The sequence below is a fragment of the Myotis yumanensis genome, unplaced genomic scaffold, assembly GCF_028538775.1.
Source record: "Myotis yumanensis isolate MYYU_CA2020_CCGP unplaced genomic scaffold, mMyoYum1.0.hap1 SCAF_11, whole genome shotgun sequence".
In the NCBI taxonomy this organism is placed as follows: Eukaryota; Metazoa; Chordata; class Mammalia; order Chiroptera; family Vespertilionidae; genus Myotis; species Myotis yumanensis.
The window spans coordinates 64,369,617-64,391,470 of record NW_027223762.1 but is presented as its reverse complement, the minus strand read 5'-3'; the positions used below and the strand labels follow the sequence as shown (position 1 = coordinate 64,391,470).

Genomic DNA, 21,854 nt, shown 5'->3' with positions numbered 1-21,854 from the left:
TTGTCTTTAACCTTTGGCATTTTAATTATGTGTGTTGGTGTGGGCTTCTTTGGTTTCATCTTGTTTTGGACTCTGAACTTCTTGGACCTACATATTTATTTTCTTCACCAGATTAGGAAAGTTTTCCAACATTATTTTTCAAATAGGTTTTTAATTTCTTGCTCTCTCTCTTTTCTCCTTCTGGCATTGCCATTTTGTGAATGTTGGTGTGCTTGAAGTTGTCCCAGAGGCTCCTTATACTATTCTCTTTTTTTTTATTCTCTTTTTTTGGATTCTTTTTTTTCTGTTCTGATTGAGTGTTTTCTGCTTCTTTGCCTTCCAAATATCTGATTTGATCCTCTGCTTCATCTATTGTACTGTTGATTTCCTGTAATATAGTCTTCATTTCAGTTCTTTTTTGTGTTTCTAGTTCCGTTTTTATGTTTCCTGTATCTTTATTGAAGTTTTAAGTTCATCTACTTTTTCCCTAAGTTCATTGAGCATCCTTATAACAAGTGTTTTGAACTCTGCATCTGGCAGATTGCATGTCTCCATTTTGTTTACTTCTTCTGGAGTTTTGTCCTATTCTTTCATTGGAACATGTTTCTTTGTATCCTCATTTTGGCAGCCTCCCTGTTTGTATCTATGTATTAGGTAGAGCTGCTGTGTCTCCCGGGCTTAATAGAGTGGTCTTATGTAGTAGGTGTCCCGTAGTATAGTCCAGTGTCACAGTCTCCCCAATCACCCAAGCTGGGCACTCTTGGTGCACCCCTGTGTGGGCTGTGTACATCTTCCTGTTGTAGTTGAGCTTTGATTGCTATTGGCATGTCAGTGGGAGGGATTTACTCCCAGGCCAGTTGGCTGCCAGGACTGCCTGTGACCACCATGGAGGATCAGCTGTGCAGGAGCTGGCCCCACAAAGTAGGACTTATTTCAGCAGGGCTCTCATGCCCGCTAAGTCTGCTCCTACAGTGTGGTGCTTGTGGAGGTGGTTGGGTGGTACTTCAATGTGGTCTGAATCTCGGACCTCCCAGGAGTTGCAGACCAATGTCAGCCACCACCTTTGCCCTGCTTAGAGCCACCCATCAGGACCTGCAAAGCAGTCTGAAGATGGCTGCTACTTGTGCTGGACTTGGAGGTGCCCAGGAGAGGCCAAGCTACAAACTAAGGCCAGCTGCCACTATTGCCAGGTCTGGGGCAATTTAGTGAGAGGTATGAGGCACACCAAGGCCAAATGCTGCTTGTTTGAGAGATTTTAAGAAAGCATGAGCCAAGACAGGCCATTCATTTGGAAAAGCCAATGAAAATAGATTGGGTGGACCCACAAGTTGGATGGGGCGGGGCTTTAGGGAATCACCATGCTGGGGCAATAGTGTTAGCTAAGCTGATGGAGGCTCAATTATGGTGCCCACCTGCCAGCTCTGTCGGGGGAAAGCTCATCAAAGAAACAATGGCTTCTGCCAACATTTCTGTCTGTAAGAAAGCTGCCCCTCCAGCTCTCACTCTGACGCTGGACAATTTAGTTTCTCCCTGTATTTCCCTGATACCTTTTGAGCTGCTGCCCCAGCGCTGGAGCTCAGAGGGAGTGAGTCCTAGTAAGTCCATGTTCCGGCCCTTTAAGAGGAACTGCCTGGGACTCCAGCAGCCTCTGTCTCACTTAGCCACAATCACTGCTGGAAGTTTTCGAACTTCTTTTCCTGGCATTGGAACCTTGGGCAGGAGGGACCTAGTGTGGGGCTGGGACACCTCACCCGTGGGGGGTGGGGGGGCACCACTGCACCTGAGATATCCCTCCTGATTTTAACAGCCACACATGGGTGTGGTACCAGCCCCTTTCATTCTGCATCTCTTCCCTTCCTACCAGTATTGATGTGGCTGCTTCTTTAAATCCTTCGTTGTAGGAATTCTGTTCAGCTAGATTTCAGGTGGCTCTGAATGATGGTGGTTCTGCAGTTTTGTTGTAATTTTGGGAAGATTCGAATATTGTCTCAGCTTAGATTGACAAAGTCTTGATGATCTTGAATGCTCACTCCCACAAATGATCTAAAAATTTAGCTTTGAATTTAGTATGTATTTTGGTCCTATAAGAAGACAGAAATGGCAGCTGGCAGCTTCATAGAAGGTGAAATTAAATAGGACAGTTCCCGGAAAGATTGAGTCTTGAAGGACAAGTTAAGATGATAGAGAAAGTGTCTCTGGGGATGTGTGGTGTGAGGTAAGGGTGGCGAAAGGCTGAATGACTGAAATAAAGTAATGTATTTAGGAAAATAACAGAGTTCTCAATAAGATTGTTGAGTAATATATTCAACAAATACAAAATATTTTTAAGCAAGCCAAATTATCGAAACGTACTTTAACATTCCAGGAAGAGAATTGCATTTGTTTTGGGGTCCTCTTCACTCTGAGCCAACCATAAAAGTGTAAAATAGCTTCAAATTTCGGAGACATTTACATTTATATTTATATTTAGTGTACTATTTCCCCTTATTGGGTCATTTCAACTATAATACCAGAAGATAAGCCAGTTTTTCAGATTGATTTATTCAGAAACCCTTCTCTGGGTCATTTACTGTTTGATGCTGGGCTACAACCTAATAAATAAGAACAGGTAGTACTGGTCTAGTGCGGGAAAGAGACCTATAAAGAAATTATAGTAGGTACATAAAAAGAAGCATATCTAAGAGGCTTTGATTGCATACTCAAAGGGGTGGATGGTGCTGAAAACCCTTAGGTTGAGCTGATACTGAACCTTACTTAACCTGAAGTAGTCTCCAGGTTAAGGGGAAGAGGTAGAGAGGGTATGGAAGTTTTAAGTTTTTGTAAAAAGAAAACCTGAAAGTTCATGGCGTTTTCTTGCTAGAGCTTTAAAATGTATTTCTTGCTGCCTGGATTAGTTTTCTAGAACAGAAATCTGATCTACTACTTTAAATATTTCAGTAGTTCCCATCTCTTTCAACAGAATGTTGAGATCTACTTTAGGTAGTTTCCTTGGGAGGAGAAATGGCATGCTAGACTTGAAGGTAACCCTCTAGAATTTTGAAGCTATTGACTGCAAACCAGATTTTTTTTTTCTTTTTAAAATTTTTTAAATTTTTGACAAGGTGGTAGGAAGAACACAGAAATTTGAAAGGAAATGGCAATACATCCAATTTTATTTTGGGCATAGAAGAGTTTTATGGATAATTTGGCTTGCTAAAGAATATTTTATTTGGTATTTATTATTATTTTCAAGTAGGTTTTTGATTGTGTACTATGTGCAAAGAACTTGTGCTAAAGTGTAAGACAAAAATAAAGCAAACTGCCTCAAGTTCTCCTGTCTGATGTTGATGTGTATAGTTTTTTTGGGGGGGGGGCGGGCGTGGAGGGTTGCACAGATGACTTTCTTAGTCAAATGTGACTAGTAGCAATGGTAAGGCCTAAGGAAGAAAAATAATTCTAAGGGCTTTTCTCACCTGTCCCAAGTCTTTAGGTGTGTGTGCCTTAGTTTGAGGGTAAGTTGTGATGTGCTGTCATATGCCACTGAGGCCCCTTGGGAGTGAGAGATGCTTCGGGAGAAGGGCGGGGCCAGCACCGTTGGGCTGTGCAGGCAGTGACCCAGCTAGTACATTTTACTCAACTGCCCTGCCTCCTTCATCCCAAAACTGTCCCAGAAAAGCAAATCACAGGACAGAATGAGTCTTCATTCTGAGTTTTATTAATTTAAAGTAGTTCTTGGAAGTAGTCTTGCTGATGTAATTACTGAATACACAGCAAGTGGGTTAGCCTTCATCCTAAGCACAGAATGCTCTTTAAATTATTTCTTTTAACCCGCTAAACTAAGATTAATTCCCTGGGTGAAAACTTCAGGTTGCTTGACAAGTGTTTTCAATTCAGGGGACCCTCCTCATGATGAGTGTGAGTTGCTTCCCCCTCCCCCACTTGAATGTAGGTGTTGAACCTCTCTCCTCTCAGTTCCTTTTTCACCTCTCATTCATTCGTTTGTTTATTCAATAAACATTCACTAAACACTTACTATGTGCCAGCTTCTATGTGAGGCACTAGGGATAATGAGATTAACACCTTCAGTCACTAACCAAACTGGACCAGTTACCATCCCAAATACGTTTTATGATAGTTTCACAGCCTGGATGGTTTCACAATTTCCTTTGCTTGGTAACCTTTCCTGTCCTCCACAATGTAACTGAAATGCCTGTCACGCCAGATAAAATGAGCACCTCATTTCTGCAGCTCTGTTTTCCACTTCCTTATTAAACAGTTGACAGTTCAAAATAGAAAAATCCTCTCTCCATTTTGTAGCTGAAGACATATTCTCAGAGAAGAAGGATGCTCCTGACCCGGACAGCAGTAGCAGAATGAGGTTGAACCCAGGCTGTGGCTCGGAAGCCTGTGTCCCCCATGACGGTATAGGTGCTGATTTTTCCAGAACGGCTTTTCTGGGTGCTGAACAACACTGAGCAGCTCTTAAGGTTTCCGAGCCCTCCTCTGTAAGATGATCGCGTGGCCTCTTTCCGCTTCGCGTGAGCTGTGAGTGTGGCAGTGCTCCGGAGTGCTTCTCTGCACTGCCTCGCCGCAGCGGTGCCCGGCGTGGATGTGGCTGTCAGCATGGCAGAGACAGTTTTGTTTTCTTTTTTTTTTCTTTTTTTTTTTCTGAGCCCTCATTTATTTATTTCTTTTTTTTTTTTTCGCTAAAAGTATTACAAAGGGTATTACATAAGTGTCCTTTTTTCCCCCCCACCCTTGACAAGCCCCTGCCCTCCCTTACCCCTCAGTGTCTTATGTCCATTAGTTATGGTTATATGGATGCATACAAGTCCTTCGGTTGATCTCTTACGACAGTTTTGTTTTCTGTGTGAAGGTTATAAACTGAGACAGGTTCCTTATATGGTCTTCCTACATTAGTATGTCCCTGAAAACTTCCACAGAAAGGAGCTTTATAGAAAGGCTTTCGGCTTGTGAAGTGCCATGTGATTACAAGTGGTAGAGCTATCATAGTTGTTTCTATACTTGTCTTTCTTAGCGACCAGATGTTTCTTTTCCTGAGGCTGGAAATGCCCGGTGGTTGTGGGAGTGCTGAGACAACGTCAGTTCTTTCGACGTGATGCTTTAGGCCCAGGTCACAGGATCAGCTTCCAGACAGAGCCACTTAGAAGGGAGCCCTTCTGGTGTTTCAGTAACTAAATCCCATGGCGAGGGTCACAATGGATTTGCTACAGATTCAATTTCTCTCTTAAGATAAAATAGTGTTACAGTGTGGTTTTAGTGTAATGCCAGAGAACATTATATATGGATTTTTAAATTAACTTTTGAGTAGTAATATGTGCACACAGTGCAGAATTTTTCCTATGCCAACTCCTCTCATAGAGGCAGTAGGCTGCAGTCTCTGGGGCCACCTTCCAGAGGTGGTCTAGACCAGCGGTCGCCAACCTTTTGGACGTCACAGACCACCAGTGGTCCGCGGTCTAGACTGATACAGCCATGTAGGTCTCTGGTCCACACAGTTTTACATGATGCATCTTTTCTCATCTTTGTAGCTTGAGTACTATTAGTATTGACGGAGCTGCTGCCTCCATCTGTGTACATATACTGTTGTTATATGTATTATATAGCTGCTTTCTTACTGATGGATGTTTAGATTGTGATAGCAAAAACAGAAAACATTGGCAGTCAATATCTTTGTAGATAACCTCACGTGTACATATGTATGTATATCTATGCCATTAAGTTCTTGGATGTGAAATCAATGGGTCAAGAGACATGTGTTTAAAAAAAGTGTTGATACCCATTGGCCTCCACCCCAGATTGTAATAATTCACTAACCCTCAGTGTGTAAGGGTGCAAATTTGTGCGCACTCTTGTCAGTACAGTGTGTTGCACAAGTTTATTTTTGGCAGTGTTACAGGTAAAATGTTTTTATCTCTTCCACAACTTTTCATATGTCTAAAATCCACTTATTGGAGAGAAACTGTACAGTTTCTTTTTGAGGTGATAAAAATGTTATGGAATTAGACAGTGATGCTTTCATACTTTTGTAAATATACTTAAAATCACGGGATTGGACCCATTAAAAAGGGTGAATTTTATGGCATGTGAATTGTATCTTGCTAAAGCTGCTATTTTAAAAAATAAAACCCATCTGTATTTTCATTTCTGCACACTGACTTCATTTCCCTTGTTTCTCTATTGTTCTTTTTCTTGTAGGAAATTAGTTTTGTTTTTGTTATGTTTCATGTATTTCTCCACAGTTGCCCATTTGCTCTTTTAATCTTGATTCCTTGATTTTGCTCTTTAGGCATGTAGAAATTTTTCATTGTTATATATGGTTAGTCAAATGCTTTTTTTTTTTCTTTTAAGAAAATTTGAGGTGGTTTTTCATACTTGGAAAGGTTTTTCTTCAATATTATATATATTTAAATTCCCATGTTTCTTCTACCTCTTTTATGTTTACTGTTTAAATATATTTAAATCTTTGCTTCTAAATCTTTAGAATTTCTTTTGGCCTAAATTGTGAGGAAAGGATAATAGCTTCTTTTCTTCAGATGATACCCAAGTGCCCCCAAACTTAAAAAAAATAATAATATACATTTTAGCCCATCGATTTGAAATTCCACTTTTTTTATTTTTATTTTTTTTAAGAGAGAGGGAAAGAGATAAAACATCAGTGATCAGAGAGAATCATTGATCGGCTGCTTCCTGCACACCCCACACTGGGGATCAAGCCCGCAACCCCGGGCATGTGCCCTTGACTGGAATCGAACTGGGAACCCTTCAGTCTGCAGGCCTATGCTCTATCCACTGAGCCAAACCAGCCAGGGCTGAAATTCCACTTTTATTACTTCCTAAATTCTTTTATGTTTTGTGGTCTAAATTCTGGGGTTTTTATTCTGCCCCATTCTCGTCATCTCCTATGTTACTATCACACTGTTTTAATAACTTTAAATATAAAGACTTGTAAAACACTGTTTAAAAGTTTGCCTTATCATTCTTGAATATTTTTCCCTTAAATGACATTTTATTGTTCTTGCATTAACTTATAGAGATGTTCATGAACTTGATTATTTCACTCCTTCGCTGTGTCTCTTACTTTCTTGTCTTACTGTCTGTTCATTGTCTGTCGGAGCAATCTATAATAATAAAAGCGTAATATGCTATTTAGACCAGGCAGCCGAACGACCTTCCGGGCATCATTCCAGATATTCTTCCGAACGAAGCCGCGGTGGCGGGGGCCGAGGCAGAGGCGGTTAGGGGCGATCAGGCAGGCAGGTGAGTGGTTAGGGGCTATGAGGCAGGCAGGCAAGCAGTTAGGAGCCAGTGGTCCCGGATTGTGAGAGGGATGTCTGACTGCCGGTAACTGACAGTCGGGCATCTTCCGAGGGGTACCAGATTGTGAGAGGGTGCAGGCCGGGCTGAGGGACCAACTCCCCTCCAGCCCCCCATGCACGAATTTCGTGCAACGGGCCTCTAGTGTTAAATAATAGTGATCACAGGAGACATTCTCAGCTTGCCTCCCTGAGTTTAGTGCACATGCTTTAGGAATGAGGTAGTAGTATTCATTCATGAAATTGGGCTGTGTGGTTCTTTTGCTTGTTTTTTATTACCAAGTTTGGTTCTATTGTCATAGAACTAATTTTAAAATGTATTTTTTAAATCTGCTGTGGAACAATTTAAATGTCATTGGTGTTGCTCATCCTGAAGAGGTTTGGTGGCAGAATTCATCCATGAGCCAGAGTGGGGCTCTTGTTCTTTGGGGAGGCAGTTCTTACTGATTTACTCTACTTCTCATGTAGTCAGTCTGTTTTCTTTTGGGACCACTATGTTTTCCTTAAAAATTACCCGTTTTATCAAAGTTTTTGTATGTATATGCATGGATGAGTCATAGTATTCTTAAGTTTCTCTTAACTTTATATCTTATTTTGCATTCTCTATATTGATTTCTTTGTTCTTTCTTACAGGAACAGGAAATATAGTGGTCATTATGGTTAGCTACTCGAAAGGAAAAGAAATTTTGGATCTGGTACAAAAAGAAATTCAAGTCAAAATGACCATAGGGGTTGGGACCCGCCATGTCCAGGAGTTCATCAATGGCCAGTCAGTGGTGTTTGTGGCCATCGCCTTCATCACCATGATGATCATCTCATTAGCGTGGCTGATATTTTACTATATACAGCGTTTCCTTTATACTGGCTCACAGTTTGGAAGCCAGGTAATAATGGATAATTCTTTTTAATTTTGCTTTTTAAAAGATAGTTTGTAGATATTTTCCATATATATTGCTTGAAGTTGTATTGGACCCTATTCTTAACTTCATTTTCACTCATAATAGTTAAGTATTAATATGATGGTTTTTCTGCAAATAACTTTTAAATTAAAACATATTAAGTTTCCTGTTCTGTGGGGAATCAGATATCTTTAAATCCAGGTCACTTTTTGCATGTTTTGCGAACATAATGGAATGACAGAGGGGCATGGGGTAGCGGGGACCTGGTTCTGTTTAACAGGAGAACTCTGGGCCCTACGCCGAGGAGGAGCAGAGGGCTTCCCTGTCTTCTGTGGAGCAGCTGCAGAGCCAGAGCTCCAACACCGACTTTCACACTCTGGCCTCTGGTCTCTGTCGTCTGGAAAAGTCGCCCTTCCTGACCTGTAGGCATTAGAGGGTCATTTCTGAGTCATCTTCTACCTGTTGGCTAGGAAGCCCCTTTCCTTTTAGGGAAATTAATAGTTCGTAGCCCCATCCTTAGCTTACTACTTTATTGCCAATATTTAAATACTAGAGGCCCGAAGCACGAAAATTTGTGCAAGAGTAGGCCTTCCTTCCCCCGGCTGCCAGCATTGATTGGCTTCCCTCTGGCACCGGGACCCGGGCTGGCTTCTCTTGAGCCACTGGCAGGCACCCAGGACCCGGTCTGGCTTCCCTTGGGCCGCCCGCAGGCACTCGGGACCTGGGCTGGCTTCCCTCCGGCCCTGGCTTCATCAGGAAGGACATCCAGAATGACGTCAAGAAGACGTCTGGTCTAATTAGCATGTTACCCTTTTATTATTATAGATAAGAATTGGAATTGGGTTTTTGTTAGGCATGGAATTGAAAATAGTATCTCCCCCTCCCCCCCCATTGCAGTTTACATTCAGTATTGTTTTGTACAGCTTAGACAAACATATACTTGACAAAGTGGACCCCCCTATATTTCCAGCACCCACCTGGCACCATTCATAGTTATCTATATATATAAAAGGCTAATATGCTAAGTGTCTGTCGACCAGTAGCTATGATGTGCACTGACCACCCGGGGCAGATGCTCAACGCAGGAGCTGCCGAGCTGCAGTGACTTGGCAGCAGTGGTTCTCGGGTGATGCACCCCGAAACCAGAGAGGAGGGAGCCCGATTCCTCGCGGGGCCATGCGATTCCACCTTCAGCCGTGGGTTATGTTGTTGCTGGGGCACTGTCGGCCCGAATCTGGTTTACTGCACACTTGCATTTGTGTTCCACACCCTGTATGACAGCAACTTTGTAGAGTGCCCTCTCGCACTCTGGGATCCCTCGGGGGATGTTGGAGAGCTGGTTTCGGCCTGATCCCCGCAGGCCAGGCCGAGGGACCCCACCTGCTGGAGGGACCCCGCTCACTCCGCAGAGGCCCTTCGAGCCACGGCACCGCCCCAGGTGCGGCCAGCCGGGGAGAGGCCATGGGATGTTGGCTCCAGGGCGTGTCTGGCCCAGTCCCGCCCCGCTGGCCACCTTCTAATTAATTTCCTTTCAATGTGCATGAATCTGTGCACCAGGTCACTCGTTAACTATATTTCCTGTGCTACACTTTGCATCCCCATGACTAGTCTGTAACTACCAGTCTGTACTTCTCAATCCTGTCACCTTTTTCACCCAGTCCCCCAATCCCCCTTCCATCCGGCAGTCATCGGTCTGTTCTCTGTATCTGTGAGTCTGTTTCTGTATTGTTTCTTTGCTTGTATTGTTCTTTAGATTCCACATATAAGAAAATCATATGGTATTTGTCTTTCTGTGACTGACTCATATGTGACAGCATAACTGGATCTGGAGGGTATTATGCTAAGTGAAAATAAGTATTTTGATCAAATAGCTCAAGTTATATGTGCTTATTCTGTACATTTAGACAAATGGTAATTTTAAAGTTATTTCGTTATAGTCATTTAACTTTGCTTTTTAAATGAATTTCTTCTATAAGCTTCCTAACATTTTATGAATTTTTTAAAATAATGATTTTACACAAATTTTCAATAATAATAACAATTTTTTTTCCTACTTAAGAGCCATAGAAAAGAAACCAAGAAAGTTATTGGCCAACTTCCGCTTCATACTATAAAGCATGGAGAAAAGGTAATATTTTTGTGGTTTGTGTTTTCTGTTTTGTTTTTGGTTTAGACTAGACTATACGTCTGCCTGTGTGTCTCAGTAAGCCTTCCAGTCTGCTATATTCACAGTGTTGAACGCATGAAGTTTTAACAGGTTGAGTGAATACTAACTCATTTTTTTTTTCGATTTGCATATTAGCCTTTTATTATATAGTACTAGAGGCCCGGTGCACGAAATTCGTGCACTGGGGGATGGGGTTCCCTCAGCCAAGCCTGCCCCTCAGTCTGGGAGCCCTCAGTGGATGTCCTACTGATGGCCACAGTCTGGCAGCAGAGGCTTGGAGCAGCCGTCCCCGTGTGTATGTGTGTGTGTGTGTGTGTGTGTGTGTGTGTGTCTGCTGGGGGCCTGCCCCCAGCCCCGCCACATAGGCTCCGAGCAGTTGCCGGGTGTGTGTGTGTCCACTGGTGGTCTGTTCCCAACCACATTGGAAGCTCAGAGTAGGCGCTGTGTGTCTGTGTGTGTGTGTGTGTGTGTGTGCGCGCGCGTGCGTCTGCTGGAGGCCTACCACCAGCCACACCCTGAAGGCTTCAAGCAGGCGCCCCTCTCTGTTGATCACTCAGGCTCCTGGCCTCCACTGCATGTTGTACTCTCCCCTGAGCAGTGGCCAGGGTGGGGCACCCTTCCCTACTGTGGGATCCCCAGGGCTACCTAGGGAAAGGCACACAGGGGGGCTGGCTGCAGGCCGCCCTTTCCTGCTCCGTGATCGCTGCTGCATCCCACGGGCAGGTGCACACAGGGGCTGGCTGCAGGCCGCCCTTTCCTGCTCGTGATCGCGGCTGTGATCCCACGGGCAGGGGCTGGCTGCAGGTCGCCCTTTCCTGCTCGTGATCGCGGCTGTGATCCCACGGGCAGGTGCACACAGGGGCTGGCTGCAGGCCGCCCTTTCCTGCTCGTGATCGCGGCTGTGATCCCACGGGCAGGGGCTGGCTGCAGGTCGCCCTTTCCTGCTCGTGATCGCGGCTGTGATCCCACGGGCAGGTGCACACAGGGGCTGGCTGCAGGCCGCCCTTTCCTGCTCGTGATCGCGGCTGTGATCCCACGGGCAGGTGCACACAGGGGCTGGCTGCAGGCCGCCCTTTCCTGCTCGTGATCGCGGCTGTGATCTTACGGGCAGGTGCACACTGGGGAATGCGGGTCCAGGGCAATCCGCCAGCCCCGTTCTGCCAGCAGGAGTGGTTTTGGGGTGACTGCGGGTGGCCGCGCCGCAGCCGCCCCGCCAGCCCAGGTCTGCCCGCGGGAATGCGGGCCCTGGGCAACTCGCCAGCCCTGGTCTGCCAGCGGGTTGGGGGCGTGAGTGAGGGCGATCTCCCCCTCCCCCCACCCTCTCCCCGCTCTCGCGGGTTGGGGGCATGACTGAGGGCTGACGCCGCAGCCGCCCCGCCAGCCTGGGTCTGCCCGCGGGAATGCGGGTCCAGGGTTACCCGCCAGTCCTGGTCTGCCAGCGGGAGCGGGTCGGGGGCGATCAGGCGGGTTGGGGCGTGAGTGCGGGCGATTGCAGCAGCCGCCTCCCCAGTCCTAGCCTGCCGGGGGGAGCGGGTTGGGAGCCTCTGCCTCCCCAGCCTTGGTCTGCTGGCAGCAGCGGGTCTGGGGGGCGTGACTGCGGGCCGAAGCCGAAGCCGCCAGGCCAGCCCTGGTCTGCTGGTGGGAGAGCCGGTTGGGGTCTTGGCCAGTAGGGGACAGCTGCATACTGGGTTGGGTAGCCCGCCATCCAGATCACAGATAGCAGGCCTGGGTGGCGGAGGGGCAGGCACGATGGCGCTGCCCCATCCTGCCAGCAATATGCAAATTAGCCGCCATCTTGGTTGGCGGTTAACCGCCATCTTTGCTGACAGCTAATTTGCATATTGCCCGTGATTAGCCAATGGGAAGGGTAGCGGTCGTACGCCAATTACCATGTTTCTCTTTTATTAGTGTAGATGTCTTATGTGTGAATTAGAATTTTGGCAAAATAAAAAATATCCTCACATGAGGTTTAAGCAACAACAAATAATAATTAATTAAATTAAAACAAAGATACAATTTATGTTAGAATGAGATATAATAGCAAGTTCACGGAAGTCAGATTTGCACGAAATCAAAACATTCTTCTTCACTCCTGGCTCTCTGCCTCCCTGGCCAGCCTGCCTTCCCTCAAAGCCGCAGCCAGTCTCTCTCTTGCTTTCCTCACTCTGAGATTCTGTCTCTGGATGTCTCCACGGGTGACCACTTGCCTGCACAGAAGCTGTGGGCCCCAGAGACCTGCTCCTGGGATCATCTCTACCTCATGTAACAATTGTGCTGCCCTGGGCTGGGGACTGGTGTGTAGAGACCCAGGACCAGCACGGCCCAGGGATTCACCCGCACTTCCTGGTGCAGTTATTCTCATCAAATTTGTCACATCCAAAGTATTTAGAAGTTCCCCTTCACTGCTGCAGGCCTGGAGCCCCTGCAGTCTCCTGTAGGCACTCATCTGCTGGGGCTTCTCCAAGGTCTCCTCCTGCTGCCTGTGCCTGACCACATTGTCAGGATGGGCAGTAACCTTGGTGACTGCACTTTTAAAAATGCAGCTGGTCAGCCTCATTGGATGTTCAGTCCATTCCCGACGTCTCCGCTTGCTCATGGCTGAAACCAGTTGTCTCTTCTTCGCTAAAGTCTGGGGCATCATGTTTCTCTGGAGCTTTCCCAGAGAAGGCTGGTTTGTCTTCATGATTGATCCAGGCTCCCCCATGGCTGCTGAGCTGTGTTGCTGGCCCACTCCTGACAGCTTGTGGCTTGCTCAAAACTGCCTAACTCATTTTATATGTGTTCATTTTAGAGCAAGGTTGTCAGAAATAATTCGGTTGCATATGTGATGAGCTTTTCAGACCTACAGTAGCCACTAGCCATATACAGCTACTTGAATTTAAATGAATTAGATTAAACCTAAAATTCAGTTCTTTCACCACACTAGCTACATTCCAACGCTCCAATTAGCCACAGTGGCTGGTAGCTACTACCCTGGACAGTGCTAGTATGTCCGTCATCGTAAAGCCTCTACCTGGTGGTCAGACTTAGGTGACGCTAAAGAAGATAAAGAAGCTGAAGTCTCTACCACAGACCCTTGGAAATTTAAATTCATCTTTTTTGAATCTGAGACTGTTTATTCTCTCAAATTCCTTGGATATGTGAAGGAGGGGAGAAAAGATGTTTTTAAAAGTACTCTTTTACAAAAGAAACATTTTTACATGGCCAGCCCAGGACAAAAATCATACCAGAGTTGAACCATTTTTAGAATAGGACAGATCCTGGATCTAGAACCTCAAATTTTGGAGGGTAGATTCCTTAAAAGGAAAACATTTGCTAACATAGCAGTGTTCATTCTTTTAATAGTCCATTTTTTTGTGCCATGAAATGTTGATAACTATGTTGACAGCTGTAGGTTTGTTCAGTTTTGATCTTCATTTTATCTCACTAAGTTGAGACTTAATCTATTTCACCCTCTAGTCCAGGGGTGGGCAAACTTTTTGACTCGAAGGCCACAATGGGTTCTTAAAGTGGACCGGAGGGCCGGAACAAAAGCATGGATGGAGTGTTTGTGTGAACTAATATAAATTCAAAGTAAACATCATTACATAAAAGGGTACGACCTTTTTTTTTTTTAGTTTTATTCATTTCAAATGGGCCGGATCTGGCCCGCGGGCCATAGTTTGCCCACGGCTGCTCTAGTCTCTCCTTAAAAAACAAACAAACTATACTTGTATTTATTTTTTCCTTGGACCTACTTAAAGAAAACAGAAATAACACATTAAATTATAGACCTTTGGTCTGAAAACTTTGGAATCTGATAATAGTGGTTTAGTGATATTTTTCATATTAAGATTCTAGAGGCCCGGTGCACAAAATTCGTGCACTCAGAGAGGGTTCCTCAGTCCAGCCTGCACCCTCTCACAGTCTGGGAGCCCTCGGAAGATGTCCGACTGACGGCTTAGGTGGGAGTGGGCCTAAGCTGTCAATCGGACATCCTTAGCACTGCCACGGATGTGGGAGAGGCTCTTGCCATCGCTGCTGTACTCGCCAGCCATGAGCTTGGCTTTGCTGAGCGGCGCTCCCCCTATGTGAGCGCACTGACCACCAGGGGGCAGCTTCTGCATCAGTGCATGCCATAGTGACTGGTCGACCGGTCGATTGTCTGCCCCCCTGGTGTTCAGTTTACGTCATAGCGAGTGGTTGAGTGGCCTTAGCATATCATTAGCATATTATGCTTTGGTTGAATGGATGACTGGACACTTAGCATATTAGGCTTTTATTATATAGGATTCCTGGAATTGTATTGTTCACTGCCATTCCTTCCCTAAAGCCTTCACATTGTAGTAGCAGTTGAGTTTTAATAGTTTGTGCTAGGTTTCTTACAGATGTACTGAACAGAAAAAGTTAAAAAAACATTTCCCATCTTAAATGTTAAGGTTGGCCTCCTATTTATAAAGCAAGGTCCTTGGAGAGAAAGTCTCCAGTGGTGAAGGCCTGTGACAGCTGCACCCTTGTCGTAGCCAGTGACCTGACAGGCACAAGGTCTCGCGTGCCTCTCGCACTAGGTCTTCCACTCTCCGTGGTGGGAATTCTCACCCTTAAGTGAGAAGACAGATTTATATGTATATTTTACTGAGTTGAGTCTTCGAGCACATAAGTAAATTGATAGTATCCTGTTTCTATGCAGAACATTTTGGAAAATATACTTCCATGGACTGGTTTTTGAAAGTTGTCAAAATGGTGGTTTTGAAAAGAGGATTCATAAGTGGCCCATGATGAATTTTTTGACAATTTTATGTTTTAAAATTGTATGCAAAAATGTTGTTTAAATATATACACACACACACACATTCTATATAATAAAAGGCTAATATGCAAATTATCCCCTTCAGGAGTTTGACTGCTCCCTATGACATGCGCTGACCACCAGGGGCCAGCACAGAACAAAGGAAGGCCCTGGCTGGCAGCTGAGGGAAGGAAGGCCCTGATCGCCAGCCAGACCTAGGGACCCTACCGGTGCACGAATTCATGCACCGGGCCTCTAGTATCTAATATATAAAAAGCCAGTGTTCGTAACAACCAAAACGACCAAACGAACGGTCACCAGGAAGTGCATGGAGCACCTCAGTCCCTCCCCCATGGCCCACAGGCTCCTATCACAGCAAGGCTGGCGGCTGGTGGGCAGGTGGGTGCATCGAGGCAGGTACGGCAAGGTCATTACGCCTCCAGCCTGGAGAGAGAGGCAGGGTCTGATCCGAAGCTGCCCCAGAGGCTGCAGATCAGGCCCGGAGATAGGCCTAGAGAAAGAGACAGCTGTCAGCGGGCCGTTCTGGATTTCCCAGAGGAGCCAATGGCTGCCTAGGAGGAGGAGCTTTTGACGCTGACTGGCATAAAAACCGACCAATCAGAACCTAATCTGGGTGAACTGCAAAGGCAGAACCTAAGGTGGGGGCTGAGGAGGGGTTTTAAGGGCAACAGCTGTTTGGTGTAAGGTGTAAGAAAGCGGTTCAATTTTTTAATAACTGGTTTGTCAGTATTGTGCATATGGCTGGCTATCAGTCCAGATATAGGGGTTATATATTTTTGTCTGCCAAGAGCATCTCCTCCTGCTGAAAAAGGCTCCTCCCCCCCCCGCCCCCCCCCCCCCCATTTAAGCAATCCTAGCCTATATAATCTATCTATACCAATAAAAGAGTAATGTGCTAACTAGACTGGATCAACCAGCCATCTTACAGACGTCTGACTTCCTTCTGGACAAAGCCATGGTAGTGGGGGCCAAGGCAGAGGCAGTTAGGGACGAGATCAGGCTGGCAGGGGAGAGCAGTTAGGGGCAGTATCAGGCTGGCAGGGGGTTAGGGGTAAGATCAGGCCACAGGAGCGGGCAGTTGGGAGTGATCAGACCTGCAGGGGAGGGAAGTTGGGAGCAAGATCAGGCTGGCAGGGGAGAGCAGTTGGTGGGCGAGATCAGGCTGGCAGGGGAGGGCAGTTGGGAGCGACCAGGCTGGCAGGGGAGGGCAGTTGGGGGCGACCAGGCCGGCAGGGGAGGGCCGTTGGGAGCGGCCAGGCCTGCAAGGGAGGGCCATTGGGGGCGAGGCAGAGAAGCAGGTGAGTGGTTAGGAGCCAGTGGTCTGGGAATGCGAGAGGGATGTCTGTGCAGGGATCAGGCCTAAACTGGCAGTCGGACATCCCCCGAGGGGTCCCAGATTGGAGAGGGTGCAGGCCGGGCTGAGGGACAATCCTCTACCCCCCTGCACGAATTTTGTGCACCAGGCCTCTAATATATATATATATGTATATATGTATGTATATTTTAGATGGGGGGGGGGGGGTGGGAGGTGGGGGGGAGAACACTAGTTTGTTGTTCCACTTATTTATTCATTCATTGGTTGCTTCTTGTATGTGCCTGACCCCTGACTGGGGATTGAACCCACAACTTGGCATATTGGGACAACACTCTAACCAACTGAGCTACCTAGCCTGGGTCTTCTTAAATCTACATCTTGTCCAGTTCCGGAGGCTAGTGTCTGTTTTCTAACTTTTCTTGCGGACTTATTCACAGTAATGTATAAGTTTTTAAATCATTAGGGACTTTAAAAATTATTTCATCACTCTTGCATGGCATATGATAAATAGTAGGTGATATTTACTTTAGTTGTAACATACAATTTTAAGTGTTGCTATAAAGTTCATTTTAATACAGTCTTTGATAACTATATCTACATATAAAATCAGTTTTTATTGCTTATTTGTTAACAAGTGATACACATGGTGAAATATATTTTAAAATAATTACGGTCTAACCGAATTCCATACAATTAACTTGCCAAAGTCGGAGCTACCTGACTGATTGGTGATTCCTGCATCCTCGTTCCAAAAGCTGGGGAATAAGCATCTCCTTGGTCTTTCTGGGTCAGAGGGTCATCCGGCCCCACCTGCTTTGGTTGATGGGATGAGGCGGGTGGGTGGACCCGAGGGACCCGGGAATGTGTCTGGGTGGAAGGCTGACCCGTGGATTCTCAGAAGTGGGAATGTTGTCATTCGACAGCTTCTCCCCTGCAGTTTTTGTTTCTTTTTACCTTTGTTACTGTGATAGGTGAGAAAGTGGTGACATTGCAGTTTGTAATTCTTTCCTCGCTGGTGAGGCCTTTCCAGAGGCAGCCATTTGCCTTTCCTCTTTCGCAGGTTGTGGCTGTGCTTCAGCGAACTCTCATGATTCCAGAAAACAAGCAGCCTGCTGGATATTCTTTCTCTATAGATGTCCCTATGATAATTAATTTTATCACAGTAGAGCAGATATTTGCATTTCTAAAGCCCTTAAAACATGAACACTTTAAAAAATGAAAACCATGAACACTAGCCTAGCATATAAACGCTATTCGTGTCTAATTAGATAGACGGTGACTTTATCTTTTCAGCCAAATTCTTTAAATATGCTCTTGATAGTGGTAAAAATAAATACCAAGTAGAAATGATATGTTTAGTTTCAGGCTGCACCCAAGTAACACTGAACTGGAATTCATCACATTACCCAGGGTGCAGTGCGCTGTCCCAGGACGTGCTGCTGTGCTCGGTTAGTAAGTCCTCCTCTTTTCACAGGGAATCGACGTTGACGCTGAGAATTGTGCCGTGTGCATTGAGAATTTTAAGGTGAAGGATGTTATCAGAATCCTGCCATGCAAGTATGTTCTTTTACTTCCTGATTCAGGGCTTAAATGACTCCGGGCTTCCGCGTCCCACAGGAGTCTCATGTCTCTAGATGTGAACACCTAGCTGTTGTGATGCCTCGTGACCGCCGCCGCCTCTAGAAAAGATGGTTCCCTGTATTCTGTAGCGTTAAAATGCTTGCTCAGGAGTCTGGGGGAGACCTGGGAGACCCTGCTGTGTCTTTGTCATGGATTGGCTCTTTCAGGGGTTGCTGTGTAAGGAGAGGGAGCTGCAGCCTGACAGGCAAGGCCCTGGCCCAGTGCTGGGATGGGGTGGCAGGAGGAGGGGAGGGCAGTGCCCTGCTGTTGCCTGCACCCTGGGCTTGGGTTCTTTGGGGGTTGCATAGGTAAATATCCCCCCTTACTCCAGGTACATTAGGGGCTGGATTTTTTTTAGCAACAGGAAGTTATGTTTCCTTTTTAATAATGGGATATTTGATACCTATTTTAAAAAATTGCTTTGTTAGCAGAAGGGTGTGCAAAATTTATATGTTTAAGTGTGACCAGTTTTAATTATACTTCACAGCTATTAGAAGCAAGTCAGGAGTTCATACAGGTGGGGCCAAAGTAGGCTTACAGTGTGAGTACAAGAAACAGAGCTTATTCTTGTTATTATTTATTAATTATTGAAGCATTTCCCATGACGAACAACTGTAACCCATCATACTTTTGCCCCACCCTGTACATAATTACATTTGCTTTATGTTTGCAAAGTATTTTAATATATATACAAGTATTTTATAGTAGATTAAGTTCTCAATAATTGTAGAGGAAATGAATAAATATCAGAATAACAAAATAAAAGTTTCCTGAATAAAGATGTATAACTTAAATCTATAGGCATTTATAGGGGGTTGGTGCAATGGGTACTTAATGAATTGGAGACAGTATTATATGTTGCCCATGTCCTCTAGAAAATTTAAAATAATTTTTAAATATATTTTTAAATATATTGATTTCAGAGAGAAAGGGAGAGGGGGAGAGAGAGAGAAACATCAATGATGACACAGAGTCATTGATTGGCTGCCTCCTGCACACCCCCTACGGGAGAGATGTGTCCTCGATCGGAATCAGACACGGGACCCTTCAGTCCACAGGCGGGGCTCTACCCACTGAACCACACTGGCTAGGGCTAGAAAGTTATTAAAATAGAAAAGTGTTTTAACTCTCGGCTGGTTTAGGACAGGTCTTCACAGAGAAGCAAGCTAAGGCTGATTTCCTGTTTGTGTAGCAGCAGATATACCCTGACAGCGGAGCTGGAGTTTTTACCTGACCCCCACAAGCAAACCTGTGACGTGCACACATTTCCTGGTCTCTTTCTGAGATTCTTGGGGGTTTTGACTTTTTCCTCCATTTTTTCTGGTGCCTTATTTAATGAATTTTCCAATGTGGCCAATGTGTTTCTTTTAAGTTTTTGTAAAAATAATTCCTTTGGGTGAGTCAGTTTCAAATTGAAGGTGGAAAGGTCAAAAGAGAGACTGGACTAGATGATGTGTAAGTGCGGTTGTTTGTAACCGCACCAGCAGGCTGTGCGGGTGCACAGTTCCTGTCTCTGTGCCCAGCACTGCTGCAGGCACGTTTGTGTGCTCCTCGAAGAGCCTTGGTGCGATACCGAGGTTCGGAACAGGTGCAGAGGCACAGTGTCAGGTCACGGCGCTGATATTCGAGCCCAGCCTGTGTGATCCAACACTACTCTTAACGCCTCACCTTCAGCACCTAAGAGCCAACTAAGACAAATCAGTAAAAGAAAAACATCCGCATGCGATTTATTTTTATTTTGAAAGTGATGTGTTTGTTATAGAAAATGTTTTTTAAGCCTGCAACCCAAAGATGATTTGTTAATATTTTGCTGTATTTCCGTGTGAGTCATTTTATAGGCAGACAGAAGATGCTGTCAATCTGGTGTTAGGTTACTGTTGGTTTACTTACGCCACGTTTGTTTCCAAAGCGCTTCAGAAACACAAAAATACAACCCAGCATAATGTGAAAGTAAACTATGATATTTTTTATAGCTAAAAGGGGAATTTCTCTGTAAGATTCTGTTTAACATGGAAAATAGACTAGGTAAGAATTTAGTGAATAGACTAGAGTGTTGATTGCATTTTTAAAAAATATTTTTTTATTGATCTCAGAGAGGAGAAGGGAGAGGGAGGGAGAAACATCAATGATGAGAGAGAATCATGGATCGGCTACATCCTGCAGGCCCCTTACTGGGGATCGAGCCCACAACCCAAGCATGTGCCCTGACCGGGAATTGAACCTTGACCTCCTGGTTCGTAGGTTGACACTCAACCACTGAGCCATGCTGGCTGGATGGGATGTTATTTAATTGTAATGAGAAGATAAGTTGTTAGAATGTGTTGTTTCCTTGATAAGATGTAAACGTTGCTTGTAAAACATTAACACAACTTACTTTTTTAGGCATATTTTTCATAGAACGTGCATTGACCCCTGGCTTTTGGATCACCACACGTGTCCAATGTGTAAGCTCGATGTCATCAAAGCCCTGGGATACTGGGTTTGTTGCCTTTTGTTTCTATTCAATCTTTGCCCCTTGCTTCCTGAGGGATGTGGTGTCATTACTGACCAGAGGCCAGAGGGACGGACTACATACTCCTTCTCTGAAGAAATTTTCCTCTTCATTAAAAATGAATTCTTAAGATACTCCAGAAAAAAGGGAATGACCTAAATTTATGACTGTAGAAGAATACGCTGTTTCCTCAGAGAGTTAGGGATTGCTTAAAGCGGTGTATTTTGGGATAATGCAGTGCAGAGTCTGTGTGCTGGACAATCTCATACAAACAAGGATCATGAAAGGTTGGCAGTGGAAGGAGCCTCAGACGTCCTATGGCTTCAGGTGCACATCCTGCAGGTGAAGCCAAAGCCCAAGCTTCCTGAGTCTGGGTCAGAGTCAGATCCCGCCAGGGAGTGTGCCCTGCATTGAGTTGTCCCCCTCAGCCTGGTCCTTAGAGGGTCATGGGACCTTCCTCAGAAAGCAGGCGTCGGGCGTGGTGAGGTACCACCTGTGTCGGGCAGGTCAGGTACCAGCTGCGGTGGATGCATGTGCACTGGTCAGGGGCCTTGCGGCCTCGGAGTAAGTACTGCAGGATCTCTGTTTTGCTCATTGGAAACTCAAATTTAGGAGATGCTCAATAGCTCACCAAGGACACAGCTAGTTAACGGGGAGTCCGCTTTCAGAAGCAAGTTTCCTCCATTCCAGGGCCCAAGCTCTCAACTACTGTCCTACCCAAAAGGGGGCAAATAGAGGGAAGAAAACAGGTTTTTCTAGCTTGTCCTGTTTTTTATTGTTTTTAGAGTCTTTATATAATCAAATGAATGTTTCCAAATATTCTTGATTTGACAGTCATTAGTTTTGAAATAAAGATCTTTGAAAGAAGTAATATAAATATAAAATTTTTTTTTTTTCTTCTTGCTAAACATATTTTTAGAGTTGGGTTTTTTTTGCCGACTTTTTATTTTTCAAGTAACATAAACAAAAACCTAATGCCTATTATTTAAAGTAATTTCATAAGATAAAAAGATATTTTAACTTCCAAAATGCAAAATAAACAAACAAGATACTCCTGACAGAGACAGCCTCTCCATTGAGCACATAGAATTTTAGGAGGAACTCCCATTGCTGATGGGGTGATCCTAGTCCAGCTGCATAAGAAGACGCCGCTCACGGACACACACAGCAGTGTTTACGTGCTTCCTCAGTGGAGTGTTATCTGAGACTGCGAACACGGCTGATGGTCACCCCGCAACACTTGCATTCACACTACGGCGAGAGAGAAGGAGGAGTGCA

General features: G+C 45.1%; 1 protein-coding gene across 2 annotated transcripts in view; it reads left to right on the top strand.

Moving 5' to 3' along the window:
- RNF149 (ring finger protein 149) overlaps positions 1-21,854 on the top strand; it is a 42,326-nt gene that overhangs the window by 5,961 nt on the left and 14,511 nt on the right. The window contains exons 2-5 of one of the 2 annotated variants that reach the window (XM_070429769.1): positions 7,929-8,179; positions 10,254-10,322; positions 17,940-18,022; positions 20,468-20,564. In XM_070429769.1, the coding sequence (XP_070285870.1) occupies positions 7,929-8,179; positions 10,254-10,322; positions 17,940-18,022; positions 20,468-20,564 (500 nt within the window). The remainder of the gene's footprint in view (positions 1-7,928; positions 8,180-10,253; positions 10,323-17,939; positions 18,023-20,467; positions 20,565-21,854) is intronic. The other variant, XM_070429770.1, reaches the window with a different exon arrangement.